This window comes from Mytilus trossulus, chromosome 13 (genome assembly GCF_036588685.1).
Source record: "Mytilus trossulus isolate FHL-02 chromosome 13, PNRI_Mtr1.1.1.hap1, whole genome shotgun sequence".
In the NCBI taxonomy this organism is placed as follows: Eukaryota; Metazoa; Mollusca; class Bivalvia; order Mytilida; family Mytilidae; genus Mytilus; species Mytilus trossulus.
The window spans coordinates 27,168,276-27,187,264 of NC_086385.1; the positions used below are offsets into that span (position 1 = coordinate 27,168,276).

General features: G+C 33.4%; 1 protein-coding gene across 1 annotated transcript; it reads left to right on the plus strand.

The window, feature by feature from the left end:
- Nucleotides 1–301: 301 nt before the first annotated feature.
- On the plus strand, nt 302–3,134 carry LOC134694205 (uncharacterized). The gene is made up of 5 exons (XM_063555202.1): nt 302–361; nt 527–925; nt 1,245–1,763; nt 2,083–2,481; nt 2,982–3,134. Exons 1-5 carry the CDS (start codon nt 302–304, stop codon nt 3,132–3,134), a joined length of 1,530 nt encoding a protein of 509 aa, XP_063411272.1.
- Nucleotides 3,135–18,989: the final 15,855 nt, after the last annotated feature.

An 18,989-nucleotide genomic window follows, 5' to 3' on the forward strand; every position in this document is an offset into this window, starting at 1 on the left:
CGACGACGACGGACGACAAGTGATGAGAAAAGCTCACTTGGCTCTTCGGGCCTGGTGAGCTAAAAATGAACTAAAATCAAATATGCAACACATAGACAAAAGACAACCACTGAATTACAGGCTCCTTTTTACTGCTTAGTTGTAGTATTTGTAAAGATTTGTCAGTCCCTTGAATTGGAAAGTATTTTTAGTATAACAAGTATTAAATCAACCAAACTATAACATCACCAGATATGAGAGTCAAGTGATACAGTAGATGAACTACGTAGACCACTCGACGACCACCAAGGTCACCTAAGATATGAGAACCAGGAATACAGCAAATGAGCTGTGTAGACCACAACTGACCAAGTTCCTTCAGGTATGAGGACAAGTGTTACAGTTAATGAACTACGTAAACCACTCGACCACCAAGGTCCCCTCAGGTAGAAGGACACGTGATACAGTAGGTGAATTATAATTGCAGACGACCAAGGTCCCATCAGGTAGAAGGGCAAGTATTACAGTAGGTGAATTACAATTGCAGACGACCAAGGTCCCCTCAGGTAAAAGGAAAAGTGATATAGTAGGTGAATTACATATGCAGACGACCAAGGTCCACTCAGGTAGAAGGGCAAGTGATACAGTAGGTGAATTACAATTGCAGACGACCAAGGTCCGTTCAGGTAGAAGTAAAAGTGATACAGTAGGTGAATTACAATTGCAGACGACCAAGGTCCAATCAGGTAGAAGGGCAAGTGATGCAGTAGGTGAATTACAATTACAGACGACCAAGGTCCACTCAGGTAGAAGGAAAAGTGATACAGTAGGTGAATTACAATTGCAGACCACCAAGGTCCCCTCAGGTAGAAGGAAAAATGATACAGTAGGTGAATTACAATTGCAGGCGACCAAGGTCCCCTCAGATAGACGGAAAAGTGATACAGTAGGTGAATTACAATTGCAGACGACCAAGGTCCCATAAGGTAGAAGGGCAAGTGATGCAGTAGGTGAATTACAATTGCAGACGACCAAGGTCCCCTCAGATAGAAGGACAAGTGATACAGTAGGTGAATTACAATTGCAGACCACCAGGGTCCCCTCAGATAGAAGCATGTGATACGGTAGGTGAATTACAATTGCAGACGACCGAGGTCCACTCAGGTAGAAGGACACGTGATACAGTAGGTAAATTATAATTGCAGACGACCAAGGTCCCATCAGGTAGAAGGGCAAGTATTACAGTAGGTGAATTACAATTGCAGACGACCAAGGTCCCCTCAGGTAAAAGGAAAAGTGATACAGTAGGTGAATTACATATGCAGACGACCAAGGTCCACTCAGGTAGGAGGGCAAGTGATACAGTAGGTGAATTACAATTGCAGACGACCAAGGTCCCCTCAGGTAGAAGTAAAAGTGATACAGTAGGTGAATTACAATTGCAGACGACCAAGGTCCAATCAGGTAGAAGGGCAAGTGATGCAGTAGGTGAATTACAATTGCAGACGACCAAGGTCCGTTCAGGTAGAAGTAAAAGTGATACAGTAGGTGAATTACAATTGCAGACGACCAAGGTCCAATCAGGTAGAAGGGCAAGTGATGCAGTAGGTGAATTACAATTACAGACGACCAAGGTCCACTCAGGTAGAAGGAAAAGTGATACAGTAGGTGAATTACAATTGCAGACCACCAAGGTCCCCTCAGGTAGAAGGAAAAATGATACAGTAGGTGAATTACAATTGCAGGCGACCAAGGTCCCCTCAGATAGACGGAAAAGTGATACAGTAGGTGAATTACAATTGCAGACGACCAAGGTCCCATAAGGTAGAAGGGCAAGTGATGCAGTAGGTGAATTACAATTGCAGACGACCAAGGTCCCCTCAGATAGAAGGACAAGTGATACAGTAGGTGAATTACAATTGCAGACCACCAGGGTCCCCTCAGATAGAAGCATGTGATACGGTAGGTGAATTACAATTGCAGACGACCGAGGTCCACTCAGGTAGAAGGACACGTGATACAGTAGGTAAATTATAATTGCAGACGACCAAGGTCCCATCAGGTAGAAGGGCAAGTATTACAGTAGGTGAATTACAATTGCAGACGACCAAGGTCCCCTCAGGTAAAAGGAAAAGTGATACAGTAGGTGAATTACATATGCAGACGACCAAGGTCCACTCAGGTAGGAGGGCAAGTGATACAGTAGGTGAATTACAATTGCAGACGACCAAGGTCCCCTCAGGTAGAAGTAAAAGTGATACAGTAGGTGAATTACAATTGCAGACGACCAAGGTCCAATCAGGTAGAAGGGCAAGTGATGCAGTAGGTGAATTACAATTGCAGACGACCGAGGTCCACTCAGGTAGAAGGAAAAGTGATACAGTAGGTGAATTACAATTGCAGACCACCAAGGTCCCCTCAGGTAGAAGGAAAAATGATACAGTAGGTGAATTACAATTGCAGGCGACCAAGGTCCCCTCAGATAGACGGAAAAGTGATACAGTAGGTGAATTACAATTGCAGACGACCAAGGTCCCATAAGGTAGAAGGGCAAGTGATGCAGTAGGTGAATTACAATTGCAGACGACCAAGGTCCCCTCAGATAGAAGGACAAGTGATACAGTAAGTGAATTACAATTGCAGACCACCAGGGTCCCCTCAGATAGAAGCATGTGATACGGTAGGTGAATTACAATTGCAGACGACCGAGGTCCACTCAGGTAGAAGGAAAAGTGATACAGTAGGTGAATTACAAGTGCGGACCACCAATGTCGTCCCCTCAGGTAGAAGGAAAAGTGATACAGTAGGTGAATTATAATTGCAAATGACCAAGGTCCACTCAGATAGACGGAAAAGTGATAAAGTAGGTAAATTACAATTGCAGACCACCAAGGTCCCATCAGGTAGAAGCACGTGATACAGTAGGTGAATTACAATTGCAGACGACCAAGGTCCACTCAGGTTGAAGGACAAGTGATACAGTAGGTGAATTACAATTGCAGACCACCAAGGTCCCCTCAGGTAGAAGGAAAAGTGATACAGTAGGTGAATTACATATGCAGACGACCAAGGTCCACTCAGTTAGGAGGACAAGTTATACAGCAGGTGAATTACAATTGCAGACCACCAAGGTCCCCTCAGGTAGAATATGGTAACTTTATTTATATTAAACGTGCATGTTGTTGACCTCTAACAATGTACTACGAATGTCACGTCAATGAAAGAATATATGGAAATCATAGTAATCTCCAGTTTAGAAGTCTAATCTTTGATAGTGATAAGTACTTGGCAAGGTACAAGTCATTTATTTTCTCATTGAATATATTAATGAACAAAACCATTGAGGAATTCCTTTTCTCGTATTGAATACACATACTTCACAATGACCTTTTAAAAAAAATGGTACATGTATGCATGTAAACATACACATGTTAAATTAACGAACATATTATTAGACGAACTACTGTGACACAGTTTACTTGCGTAGTTGAAAGTAGAATTAACCATATGTATCCATTTAAAATCCACAAAAACTGCTTGAAAATGCGTAATCTTGTATATTTTCGAAAATAAATTTGATCATTACATTTTTAGTCTACTATTTACACCACAATACAACGTGAAAAAAAGTTTTGAAGAAACAATTAATCCTGCGTTTCTCCGAAAAATGGTACCATAAGCTGCACAAAAGTAATGTTGGAATATAATTATACAAATCTTGTTAGAAAAGAAGCATTTGATTGTTAATTGATTAAAAAAGATATAGAATAACTAAATTGATATTTTTTTTGTCGAAACAGCTGCAATCCATATTGATATCGATTTTACACATATAAGTGACAAAATTCTAAGACATTGGTCATCATCATGATTCAAAAGTAATCGGCCAAAACGTTTTCAATGATTTTTATATCTTTACCAATGTCGTTGAAAGCTTGACCAATGTGTCGTAGAGTTGGTTTGATATTATGCTTTTTGCAAACTACAGACTTCCACTCTTGCAGAATATCTAGGTTGAGTTTTGCCAAATCTCTTTGCATTTGTCTGTATCGAATGTGCTCCCATGTGTTGAAATCCATGCCAAGCTCAACAAGTAATGCCAATGAGTTGTTTCCTACTAACGGTGCCAATCTATCAAAATGTTCTTCTTTGGGTTCCAAATCCCATTTTTCTGGTTCATGGTCTATCAAATGTAGATAATATCATTTATATTTGCTTGTTTATTATGGGCTTTTAGAATACTACAGGTATTGATTCTGAATTGCATTGTATTGCATTACATTTAAAAAGGAAGATGTGGTATGATTCATAATGAGAAAACTTACCACAAGGGACAAAAGAGGGACGAAAGATACCAGAGGGACAGTCAACCGTAAAGAAAGAAAATAAACTGACAACGCCATGAATTCAAAATAAAAAGACAAACAGAGAAATAATAGTACACAAGAGACAACATAGAGTACTAAAGACTGAGCAACTCGAACCAAATTAAAAATAGATCTATCATGCTGCAGAAGTGTAAGCAGATCCTGATACACATGTGGCACAGAAATTAATAACTATAGGTGACCGTACGGGCTTCAGCAGTGAGCAAAGCCAGTACTGCATCGTCAGCTATAAAAGGCCCCGAAATTACTATGTAAAACAATCCAAGCAAAAAAACTAACAGCTTTATTAATATACAAAAATTGAACCAAAAAAAATTATGTAAAACATACAACAACAACATCCACTGAATTACATGCTCCTGACTTCGGACAGACACATACATGCAGAATGATGCGTGGTTAAAGATGTTAGCGGGATCCAAAACCCCCTTACCTGGAACAGTGGTGTTACAATATAACATAAAAACGAACTACAAAAATCAGTTGAAAAACGTTTTACTTATCAGATGCATACAAATACAAATAATTCACCTATGTCAGACAAATACAAGAACATACGAGAAATCATTACTTACTTTTATTGATTTCAAAATTAAGCACATCGACTTGTATAGTATATTTTGATTATGGCCCAGTACAACTGTATGACCTCAATATCAATTAGGCGCTTACAAGTATGTTATGTTTATGCATATTAAGATTTCTATTGGATTCAGAAGGCATTATTTTATAATTCTCGTCAGATGTTTCATTTTAAGAAACATATTAATTTCTTAATCTTAACACGTTTGTCGTTCCTTTGTTTGTTTTCATATAACTGGTTGAAGTTAGCTATCTCATTTGATTGGTATTTTAAACGCAATTATAAGCTTCATTTTGTGTAAATTTGATAAAAAAGGGGCTGAGAATAAATAAACTTATCATACATACCCGGACTAAACTTTGTTTATACGCCAGACGCGCGTTTCGTCTACAAAAGACTCATCAGAGACGCTCGAATCCCAAAAAGTTTAAAAGGCCGAATTAAGTACGAAGTTGAAGAGAATTGAAAATTAACAGCTTTATTTATAAGACAAATACATTGTGTATCTGATAGTTAGTGAGTTTGAAGAACATTTAAAGAGCAATATTACAGATCTTAAACCATTTCATCTGATTCAGACTAAAATGAATTCGAGTTATGCGTTGATAGTGAAATAATCGATATCAAATGACTTGCAGATGGAACGGTGTATTCAAAAGGGGTAGGATTTCATCAAAATTGAGCAATTTGAGTATAAATATCCATTAGACTGGAATATAAAAAGGCGAAAGACCAAAAAGGAATCGAAACACCTTATTATGTAATATATTATTCATTGAAAAAAAGGCAAAATTAACTTATGAAATAAACACATTACTCTTGCGATATTGTTGCTCCTCTGGACACACCTACAACAGGAACCCTACCCTAAAAGCTCAGATGCATAAATACTATCTCATATGATAAGTCACAAAACCAAAAGAACATAATAACACAGACTAATGACCGACAGAACTTTAATGCAAATAAAAAATACACAACTTCAGCAAACAGATGCTTTAACTCAACACCATCTTGTACTATTCGTAAAGTAAACATTGCACTGGTATTCACCAAAGCAAATAATCATGTGCTGCATTTTATTCCGACTTATATATCTTTTTTATGTAAATAAGGCCGTTATTTTTTTTTGTTTGAATTGTTTTACATCGTCTTTTCGGGGCCTTTTGTAGCTGACTATGCGATATGGGCTTTGCTCATACGGTGACCTATAAATGTCTGGGTCATTTTGGTATCTTGTGGACAGCTGTCTTATTGGCAATTATACCCCATCTTCTTTTTTTATATTAACAGTTTGAAATGAAAACTATCAAAAACTGATTAATTTATAAATAGCTTATGAAATTATCAAGCAGCTACATAAGTTATGGCGACATATTTGCCAAAAAAAGATCCTATGGTATTTAAACTGTTTTAACTTAAAAGTAGAAATTTACTTATATTCATCCAACTGACATTTTTCAATCATTGATAAGAAGTGTTTGGAAAACCATATTTATTCGTCTGCTTTTTATTTACACTGTCTGGACATTCTGGATTATATGATTATAGCATAATGTGACATGTATTACCACTGAAAAGGCTAATAGAAGATTGAACAGTTTTTTTTTCTGAATGTGTACTTTCATTTCCACAAACACCACATCCACTAACTAGAGAGAAATACGTGCAGTATGAAAAAGAGACACTGAATTATATGTACAACATTTCAAAAAAAAATTGAACTCAAATAATTGTAAGACTAAAAATTTGGTACCCTAGTCAGATAAGGGACAAATGAAAGTTAAACGTAATCATGACAATTTCTGTATATGTGTGAAAAAGTTATTCAACTTACCAAAATGTATTGGCTTCCCTCTAACAACCTAAGAATTAGAATGGCAACACTTGATTCATTGTTGTATTATGAGAAAGTACAATTTATGAATGAACATAAAATAGGTGTAATCAACAGTTAAGACATGTTACAATAAAGGTATTTTAAAAAAACAAGTATAATTTTCTATAATGAGAATTTTAAGATAAATGCGTTTTAATTAAATATTTAATTTAATTCACACTGACCTTGCAGAGAGTATGTGAATTCTGTATGTTTCCGCTTTCGACCGCTTTTTTAATGTCATTGAAAGTTATGGACGAACCGTCCAGGCATCTGCGTAGTATTTCAAAATTCAATCTTTCTGGTTCTTCTACAATTGTCTCCCGAAGCTTTTCCAATGTGTTATGCTGCATTCCAAGGTGAATTGCCAACTCACTGGTTTCGTTCATGCTGTACTGCATAGACAATCGACGTAGGTGAAAATCTGTCGGACATTGCATGAAAAACTCATTGTCGTTCACTAAAAAGTCCATAGATAAAATTATGCAGATCAAAAAGCGAAATTGATAACCTAAAATCTGTTTACAACGTTATGAAGGTATTGAGGAAGAATTGTCTGTCCTAGTTGTGAGAGGATACAAACAGCCCTTAAGCCAATTCATTATATTAAGGATTCGTGTTCATGTTTCTATAATACATCCTCCTGCATTCTGTTTTGTTGTGAAGCATTTTTGTTATAGTTATGTTTGTTTTTGTCAGTCAAAAGCTTTACATAGCTCGTTGTAGTATATTGTACTGATTAAGACTTAAAACGTAGAGCTTTTGACAGACAAAAACAGACATAGCTATAAAAATGCTTCACAACAAACCAGAATTAATTGGTATTGATTGTATATCCATTGCTGTCAATTAGTAAATATATTTTTAAATGTCGGTCTTCAACTTATCTGATTACAAACATTTAAGAAAATGAAGCTGCATTTTTTTTTTGAATAACATGTTTTATTTAAGTCTAGGTACTAACAATTGAGGAAGAAAAATTGAATCGGAAGATTACAAATGGAATGGGCATTCAAATCTTCAAAATAAATTTAAATCATCATTGAACTGTCAGAAAGGTCTATGTTACATGACGAAAAACAAAATAATGAAAAATGGCACATAAGATAAAAGGAATCACGATACAAACTAAAAAGAGGAATGAAAGACTTTAAACATCTTTGGGTTAAAACTATTTACTTAAACCACTTATGTCATAGATTACTTAATTAATATAAATATAATTAAATCCCAATATGAAATCGAGTTACAAATAAACACCATACAAATATAAATTACCTGGGCATGCTACTCCACATTGAATTTCTATCTGGAAAATAAATAATAATTCGTTTAATATAGTAACCAATACAGCCTCATCATTAAAATATTCAAGACTTTGGTTATGATATATATAATAATATAATATTGTTTGATAGAAATGCAATTTGTAAAATCAATGAATCAAAAAGCAGCATAGCACTTATTCCTTGTTCGATCATAGCTCTACTTTGTTATTATTGTGGTTTTGTCTGCTACTCAGCGTTCGTATTAGATTTTGATTTCTTGTTGTATAAATGTTATCAATAAATAATATAAGTATCTAATATTGATTCGTAATGATGTCTTAACCATTTCTTTTATGATGCCTCATTACAAAATCATTTTTATTTAAGATTTCGACATTTTTTAAAGGAAATAAAACTATATTTACCCATTTAAATAAAAGGAATGCCATACATAAAAGGATGAATATAAATTAAATGGTCCCTATTATACAATTGTATACCTACAATGCACCCTCTTGTTCATTATTTACAGTTTACCTTTTGCACGTCCCATGCAGACAGCATATCTTTGGTATGATCAATTCCATGCTTTGGACATTTCCATGAATTATCTTGTTCTTTAAATTGAACCATTGACAGAAGACAAGGATCCTTATACGAACTGCAACATAAACATGAATAAAATGAACCTTTATTTGTTACAGGACCAGTGCTGCTTGTCTTGACGTAAATTTGACTAATTTTGTCAAGTGCAACACCTAAACATTCTTTAATACTAGTTGCAAGATCTCTCATAATAAGTGTTCGATTTTCAGCATGGACAAGACGGACAATAATAATTTCATCATCACAGTTGACCACCATATCTAGGGATCGGTCGATGGTTAACACAGCTGACCTATGAAATATCATTTCATCGTTCTTCTGTCCATATTTTTTCACTGCAAATATTCCCAAGCAGTAACTGATAAATCTGAAAGATAAAGCTGGAGGTATCATTGAAGAAGACGGACGAAACGCTAGACCGATATTTCTCTGTCCAAATGTTGACGATCTAAGATAATCTGTTGTATCACTGGTTCTTACCATGCTGGCTACGTAGTAGAAATTAGAAGGGATACGACTGTATGATTGATCATATCGTTTAGGTTCCACCAGTATGTCAAGATGCGTCATGACACCCAACAAATAGTCCTTATGATCTTGAAACTTTTTATATTTTTTCTGCTTCCAAATATCTTCTATAGACTTCTTCTCAATAACCCCTTTTTTACTCATCAAATCCCAGGACTCCTGTCTCATTTTTTCACCTTCACAGAATCTCTTATCAGTAATGATTGATTTAAAAGCCTCAATGAGATGCGAGGGAGCAAGAATGATGTATTCATTCAAATTTGATTCGTCAAAGTATAGGATACGTCCGACAGAGTGCTGAAATTTCAGAAATACCTTCATTTCATCTTCTGTCAATGGTCTAACAGGCTGACTGGAGTTAATCTTTTTCAAGTGTTCCATTGTAATTAATGAAATGTTGCGATTTAAAAGTGAATCGAATTCTAGTTCTAAAGGAATGAAACATTTTGGAAGTCTTTGGCCCCAAGTAGGTTGATGAAAAGCTTGTTCGATTATACTCTTTTTGATCTTGGCCATTTCGGGGTCACGTCCGTCTTTTGCATTTACAAATATCTGGTCTTTAATAACTAAATGGGAAAGCAGTGGACTTCCATAAAACATCTTCTCTATGTCATTAAATAGCTGTTGTCGTCTATTTTCAACGTCAACCTGTAAACACACATATTTTCTTAAATTGTTTAAATTTGCTTTTAACAATTCGGTGATGTAAAAGTATGTTTCTTTTGCGGTTGTGTGATTTTTCATTTTTCTCATATTTTTATGGAAAATGTCGATCATAGTTTTAAAGTTTGCAATTTTAATTTAGCAGCTGCTACCACCTTTTTCATACCCGTATAATGTAACTGTTTAACATGGCTATATAAGAAGTATTTTTTTTAGGCTAAACAGTTCAAGATCTAGATTATGAAATCACAAGTTTTATAATTGCAAAGTTTGATTTTCAATGGAAAACAACCAAACAGAAATAATTTATACACTAAATTGTTGATAGCCGTAACTTTTACATGATAAGAGTAACGTATCAGTGATAATCGTAAAATTATTTTATAACAATGGGGTAGCGACTATATATATATATAACAGTAGCATGGGTTCGAATCCCGGCGTGGGAAGAACCAAAAATTTGCGAAAGCAAATTTACAGATCTAACATTGTTGGGTTGATGTTTAGACGAGTTATATATATATATATATAATTGATGCATGGTTGTTTAATAGTTTGACCAAAAACAGTTTGGCAGAAAAAGGGCAATGATTTCTAATTGTTACGTAACAGTAGTTGACCTATTGCTTTATTGATATATTCTTTGTATTTCACAAGTTATAATTTACGGTAAATGTTCATCATGATGACAAGAGGCAAACATTTCTTATGTGAACACATTATTAATGGAAACTATGATGTTTAAATTACGTTAGTTTAATTAAAGAAATGATTTAGGTCACCGTATCTTATTCTCCATTGAACTATTAATATCGTGTTCTTTTGAACAGGTTCTTTTCAATGAAAATTGCAAGCTAATATATATATATGTATTAAAGAAGATGTGGTATGATTACCAATGAGACATTTCTCCACCAGAGACCACATTACACAGAAATTGACAATCGTATGCCACCGTACAGCCTTCAACAATGCGCAAAGCCCATCACATCGCATAGTAAGTTATAAAAGGCCCCGTATTGATAAATTTGAAACAATTCAAATGAGAAATTTAACGACCTTACTTCAGTTATATATATAAAAAAAATGAACGAAAAATTAAAAGGACATCAATCGACAACCACTGAATTACATGCTCCTAACTTGGTACAGGCACATACAGAATATGTCGAGATGAGAGTACTCATAATGACTGACAGCTAGTCCAAAGCCACAAAAAACTAATAACAAAATAATGCATCTAAGACTACTTTATTTAAAAAGAAATTTCGATCCTAAATGTTGTTATGCGTTTGTTAATTTTAAATAACATCTTTTTTTTTGCGTCCACCGTAGCAGAGGGGGCAGTAAGTTTTAAACTTGAAAGTATCACATTAACCATTCTTTAGTTATGCCCTTCATTAACACAAACAATGCTGATTTTGTTTTTCAGTATTCTAACTTTAGTTTGCCTAAACAAAATGTTATGAAACTTACACACAATGCTTAATGCCACAAAATACAGATCAAGTTTGAATTTTGGTGGTGTCCATTTGACCGTTCTAGAATTATGCCTCTATGTATAAATTGCTGATTTGTTTTATTTAGGCAACACTAATACCGTTTTAGAGTTATACCCTTTACACATGGAAAAAAATACTGAATTCTTCGCATTCAGTCTCTTACTTTAGTTTGTCTTAACCAAATATTATTGTTACCACATAAAACAAATCAATGTGGAATTCTTGGTTTAGAAGTTTTTTCTGTTCTAGAGTAATGCATTTTTTTACAGATGAAAACAATGCTGAATTTTTCGTTTTCGTTTCTTATTTGAGTTTGCTGTGACCAAATGCAACACTTGGTCACAATGCTTATTACCACATAAAACGGATCTAATTTTAAGTTTTGAAGGCATCAGTTATACCGTTCTAAAATTATGTTCTTAACAACTTGAAAAAATAAACAATTTTGTTTTGTTTCTCTTCTCTTACATTCTTACTCAAGTTTGTTTCAATCAAATGTTGTGAAACAAAATTCTTATCACCACAAAACTCAAATTTAGAACAGTTTTAATAGGTTCTAATAAAATCATCAATTACTATAACTATGACTATCCTCCTTTGGAGTTACGGTGATATTCTGAAATTTTCTATGGCTATTATTTCGGTAACATGGCCACATATTATACTAATAACACACACACACACACAACAATTCCGTAATTATCAACCAAGCCACTGAGTAATTCTTGAAAACAACGCGTGATACAGATAAGTAAAACAAAGACGATTTTACTTGTTTTTGACTCCGGCCTGTTGGAATCGTCGTAACTACAATTTCGATCATCAGTATAACACCGGTGGAGTCAATTAATGACCGAGAAGAACACTCTGAATCGCTTCATTAATTACCGACTTGTATGAATAGAAATGAGACATTATCCATAAAATTGCATCCAAACAATACATGATACATATATCGAATGAACTTATATTACTGAGAATGCATCCTGCAAACTACATAACAAAAAACATTTAATTTGATAAATGAATAAAATGACAGGTCTGTGAATTATTGTATTCTTAAATATAAAAAAAGTGCCTATGTATTATATTCGCTAAAAACAATTTTATTGTGCAGTTTGTACATAAAATAAAACTTTCTCACTTATTTCGTGAATTCTGATTTATTTACTAAGAAGCACAACTCTGCTATTCGATTTTCGTCATATGACATAGTGTAAAGACGTCATAAACAGTCAGAGACCTTGTGCAATGACAAGTTACAGGTTCGACAGTTTGTAGATCCATGAAAATGAATATGTATATAACATACTAGTAGTATTTAGTTAGCTTTTAATCTACTGATCACAAAGTCAATATTTATACTAATAAAAACAATATTCAATTATCTTATTACAGTGTTGAACAGGTAACCTTTAAGAATAAGTTAATTAAAAGGAGCAACAAGTTTACATGGATTATTTCTAAATTTCCGGGCACGGTTAACAACATTTCCGTAAAAATGAGGATGTGCCATCCCGTTTAAAATAAGTACAACCAAACTTCAAAACCAAATCTCTATGTCTATGGAAAAATTTAGTAAAGGTTTAAAGTAATTTATGGTAACGATATCCCTGGTTTAATAATTTACCAGTAATACATAGGTTGCGTTCGTTAAAATCAAAAACGTCACAACAGACACGGGCATAGCGAACAAGTTCTGAAATATAAACACAGTAAGATGGTGCCAAAGGAACATCACCATCTAAAAATGGAAAATTAACACTAGGGAACGAAAAATTGTCTCTTTTGTCGTAAATTTTAGTGTGTAGTTTCCCGTTTAAAACCGAAATATCTAGATCCAGGAAAGGACAGTTATTACCAAATACATTTGATTTATTTAAAGTAAATTCCTTGGGGTAAATTTCAGCAGTATATTGAGAAAATTCTTGATTATTTAACGAAAAAATATCATCAAAATAACGGTAAGTGTTGTTGAATTTATCAATTAAATGCAATTTCGACGGGTCTTTACTGAGTTTAGTCATAAAGTGTGATTCGTAACAGTACAAAAACAAGTCTGCTATTAAAGGGGCACAATTAGTGCCCATGGGGATACCTGTCGATAAACATTGTTGCCGAAACGTACGTAAATATTATCAAGGAGAAATTAACAGCCTCAATCACACCTCCAGTAAGTATATCTAGCATATTAACCTTCCTCATTAGAGAAGAAGGCTTTAAATGAGTTGCAGCAAATATATCTACATTCAGCTTTACCAAACGACCATTAAATTAAATAGGAACACTTTTGTTTAATAAGATAGTGTGGAAAGGTAGTGTAAAGAGTAGAAAATCAAAACTATGAACATAATCAAAAGGACCATCAAAAGCCCGCAATTTATCTAAATCATCCAAAGAATGATTTACACTCCAAAAATGGTTTATACCACTATTTTCATATATTTTATTACAATAATTTATGATAAGCTCTTTAATAGTAGTTAATGAACCAGTTAAGAGCACTGCCAGTTTAGTTGTAGAACAATTACTAGAGGCCGAGATGAAACGATATTTAAATGTTTTTTGTGTAGTTTAGGTAGCCAATACATAGTAGGGACCTTCAAATGTTCAAAAGAAGCCTTAAGCTTTGATGTGGTTGTGATATCCCTGTTTACTATATGACTCTCTGTGAAGCGGATAGACTTAAATGTAGATGAATTTAAAATTTCATTCTTAAGAACGTCCGTGTAGTATTTACGTCATACCACAACCACATTGTCGGCCGGTACGAACACAAACCGCTTTGAAAATATTTGAAGTTTATTTCTTATTCTGGAAGTAGGTGTATTATGTACTCTATTATTTTCAAAATGTGATATTCGATTATCTACCACATTCATACATTTATTTGAATAAGAATCAAGTGATTTTTTATCAGATTTTTCCCGTTTACACCATTTTTTCACACTTTGAGGAAAGGGCATCTTGGGTGATTTGACGACACTCTTTTCAATCTATTTATTTCTATTTTAGATGGAGGACGATATTTTGGTCCTTTTTTCAAAATGTGTTTAACCTCTCTGTCCTGGACGATATTGAGGTCCCCTGTAATAATGTATATTAATTGATATTTTTTATTTTAGTATAAAATCATATTTTTGTGACGTCATTAACGTAACGTAATACCAGGAAATAAACTGGAACGCTCAAAACACATTATTTTTTTTTATCAAAATAGTGGCCAAGTCTGTTTTTCTTGATGGTAAGTAAAAGGGTTCTAAATTCAAATTCGTAAGAATAATTAATATCGGACAATCTAATTAGTTTAATTTGTATGTAATATCAAGCTTAATACATTTGATAAGCAGTATATTATCAGTTTAGTGAAATAACAGTTAAAAAAAGAATAGGGTATTTAATTGAAAGGAGTTTGTCGAAGAAACAGTAATCAACCGTAACATACAATAAAATATCGAAAAAATAACTAGATAACTTTATGATGTTTATACTTACATCTTTCAATTTATCCTTGTGAGTTAAGACAATCATTATTTTAGGAAATCCTGGTCCACTTCCTTTACAGTATGTGACTATTGTATTGATCCAAAATTTCAGATAGTCTATTGAATGATAAAAGAAAACAAATACCAGTAGAGAGGTTCGTAACATGCGTGTGAACATTGAAAGGTAAATTTATTACTAAGTCCAATTTTATAGATGTACTTATAAAGCTATGTTATCAATAAGAATAGAGATCATTCTAATCACGTTGATTAAGAAGATGTTTTTTTTGTTATTGCCAAAAAAGACATAATTCGTTTGACGAATATCATTTAAAGAAGTTTCTCTAATTATGCAATTTATCGATTTTCTGACCTGTTTGTTTTTCTTAAAGCGACAGTCATGTAGTTCGTTTGAACTCAGCTCTTTATTGGTCGCAATTCGATGATGACCTCAAATGTACTTGCTTTCATGCTTCAAATGATGAAATGAGGCCATGACCGATGAAGTCCCATATTAACAACACACTTTTTTGCAGATTATTTTTCGATGTATAAGTAGTCTAATTAAGGTCATAACAGTTTTTTTTTTGCGTCAACAGATTCTGTTTTTCTTACCAAGTAAAATTTGAACTGAACTTAATTCAAACTAAGATAAATAGTTCTTTGCCAATTGAGAACTACTTTTGATTCATGCTGCTTATAGAAAACAAGAACAAATTAACCAATCGGCCTATGTACAACTGCTTTATATGCATGACTAAGCCGAACCTTACATCATTATAATTTTAAAACATCAAGATAGGAAAATTGAGTGTTCCTTGTTTTTTATTCGAGTTAATGGCTTTTAATTAATCTCTTGATATCTCTTAATATTACTTAGTTAAACTGTTATGTACCCAATTTGCTACAGTATAATTTTGGTGAATAGGAACACGTTTGTCCGTTGTAATCAAAATATAAATCAGCGTTTGGTGAGATTTAAAGGTGTTTTTTTTTAAACTGTTTATGCAAAGTAATCAATGATAGGTAAATGTATGAATACGTGTACAGGTATGTTATGAAAATATAGCAGAATTATCAAAATAATCTCCACATAACTTTGAAAAGATGAAGAAACTAAAATTCTAAACGAGTAAAATGATGGAATAACTTCAAAGTTTTTGGCATGCATTCATTACTTTGTCGAAAATTGGACACCACTGACATATCAATTACTGTAAATGTAGGAAATAAGGAATTCAAATGCTGCTTTCGACCTCCATGAAGCAAGTTTTTATTTTTGCGACGAAATAAAAGCATCTTAAGCATTTCTGATCAGTCTCTTTATCATAGAATGTAAAACTTTGCTTCTATTATTTCACAAGGTCGTTAACAGTATTCTCCGTTTTTATCCTAAGTAATGAAAACATAGATGGTAATTGTAGTGACTATCGACATTCAAATAGAAACCTACAGCTTTGAGTATCGCAACATATTCTATTTTATAGATGATTTTGGATTTGTCATCCGATTAAAATATTTTATTGAACTTAGATTGTGCTTTCCTTTCTCGAGTCTTTCAAAAATTTATTGAAGGTTTCTGCTAAAAAAAATTATCATGTTTTGAAGAACTCCACATTCATTATCTTGATGTGTGAAGTTTATTTCACATATGTTGTTTCATTTTTTTTTATTTCAACCAGTAAAAAGATTGATGAGATTGGTAATGTGAAGTCATATATTGACACACACATCATAAAGCCTTCTAAAATATAAGGGTACAAATTTCCCCGGGAGGATGGTAATGGATAGTTTATTTTCTAATTAGTTATGGATGTTTAATGTTCTAATACATAGTAAAAAGCTTTGTTAGATGGTGCTAAACACTTATAGTAAATATATAACATGAATAACGCTACAAAAAGATAGAAACAAATCAAAAGTTTGTGTCCTGAAAGGTATTCAAATTTTGGCATAACATGATTGGTTTTTAATTTTTCATACTTGAAACATAAGCACCTTTTTATCATTCAAAACCTGAAATAAAACCAAAGATTTTACAATCATTTTGATAATGGATTCAAAGTATTATCTTTTCAAGTTATAGATAAAAAAGAGAAGTCAACGGCATATTGATAAAGACCAAAGGATTCCGATTATATGAAAGTCAAAAACAGGACCAGAGAACATATTTTCGAATGATCTAAATTGATTAATATAACATTTACATGCTTTACTACTTCAAGTTACCTCGTTGTGTCTTATTTCCACTTTTTCCTGGAAGATACTGTTCATACGGACAAGGATCATCGAGGGTTCTACTACCATCTAATACTAACAAGTAAATAGCTCTGTATGTCAGAAACGTCTGATGAGTGCTATAGAATACATCTTGTCCACCAAAATCCCATATGATTACAGGAACTATTTTCCTCTGATGTAACTTCTTTCTTCCAACTTTCAATGACTCTTGCAAAAATTTTTCTTCTGTCATAGATACCTTTATTTCCTCCACATTTCTGTCAATACCAAATAATTTCTTTAACCTTCCAATGATACCAGGGTTTTTTATAACCTCAGTTGTAAGGCAGGCTTCTGGGGATTTGGTGTTTGTCCCTGAATGGCATTCTACTGTAAAAGATAGTTATATCTACGTTCAAAGTTTCTAATAAAAACCGGTAATCGAATTACCTATATTTTTAGTTTTGAAAACGTTTTCGCTAAATGAGACACCAATGACTGTTTTGAACGTGTCTGTAAACGTAAGGATAAAGTTAAATCAGCCTCTTATTTTGATTATAAATAGTATTTGTCAACGAGGATTAGTTAAAAAAATAAAACGTTATGAAACGGTGATTTAGATTAACCTTTTTTATTAGTTTGTTCTATCATGATTATATTGATCGAGGATGGCTTATAACAATGACCATATAGAACCATTTGTTCAAAATGGTACAATTAATGTCAATTTTTTGCTTAAGTTTTGCGTTTTTTCTGACTCACAAGTTCTGATTATCGTCACGACGATCCCATCTTCTATTCTACGATTATTATTGAAAGGCGAAAGATGCTAGAAGGACATTCAAGCGTTTAAGTAGAAAATAAACTGACAACGCTATTGCTTAAAAAAACCAGACAATCAATTAGACACAAAGAGTATCTTATTACTTTTTGCACTACCAATTAAAGATCCCTATCCCCTATATTTGTTATAACCAGAGAAGGAATTAACCAAATTCGGATTCTAACATGACGTCCTTCAAACGCTTTGAGTACACACCCGTGGTAAAATTTGAAAAGATTTCATGGGCTGTTCCGATCGTACTCCCACGTAATATGCTTTTTTTTATAAATGAGTTTGCGACATAATAAAACTATGACGTTAGAATATGAGCATTTTACGGGAAAATACACGCTTGTATTACCGAAAATCATCACAACATGGAAACGTGAACAAAAGATGCTAAAATGTGTTATAAGCCATATTTATTTAAACATTTAAGACATATAAGTAAATTATCATTTAAATTAATTAAAAATATCTATATACGTTATTTTAAATAGTTTAATAGCATGTAACTATTTCAGTTTGCTCCGTTCTTTTACGCCAATTTAATAGTGTGTTTATTTCTAGGAATGGCAAATATTTGCCTCCACCTAGAGCGCTTCGATCCAAAAGAATTGCCGTATTTGTCTTATTAGAATCGAAACAATTCATAGGGGCTTGAATATATCTAGATTTTACCATGGGTTGTCCCTTTATGCCGATATTTTACCCCTCGCTATCGCTCAGGGTAAAATAATTGTCATAAAGGGCCAACCCGTGGTAAAATCACAATATATTCAAGCACCCATGAATTATTTCTTAATTATAATTTAGTACGCCAGACACGCGTTTCGTCTACATAAAACTCATCAGTGAATTTCATATCAAAATATTTATAAAGCCAAATAAGTACCAAGTTGAAGAGCATTGAGGAACCAAAATTACAGCCAAATACGGCTAAGGTAATCTATGCCTGGAATAAGAAAATCCTTTGTTTTCGAAAAATTCAATGGTTTGTAAACATTGGAATTAAAAAGAAAAATCTTGGGCTGCGTATTTTAATGTATGTCAGCTTATTACTAT

Bases quoted from the DNA above. Each gene is read 5' to 3' on its own strand.
- LOC134694205 (XM_063555202.1), top strand. From the start codon at position 302: ATGAGAACCAGGAATACAGCAAATGAGCTGTGTAGACCACAACTGACC. The intron at 362-526 runs GTATGAGGACAA...TTACAATTGCAG, and splicing joins AACTGACCAAGTTCCTTCAG to ACGACCAAGGTCCCCTCAGG. The intron at 926-1,244 runs GTAGGTGAATTA...TTACAATTGCAG, and splicing joins ATAGACGGAAAAGTGATACA to ACGACCAAGGTCCCCTCAGG.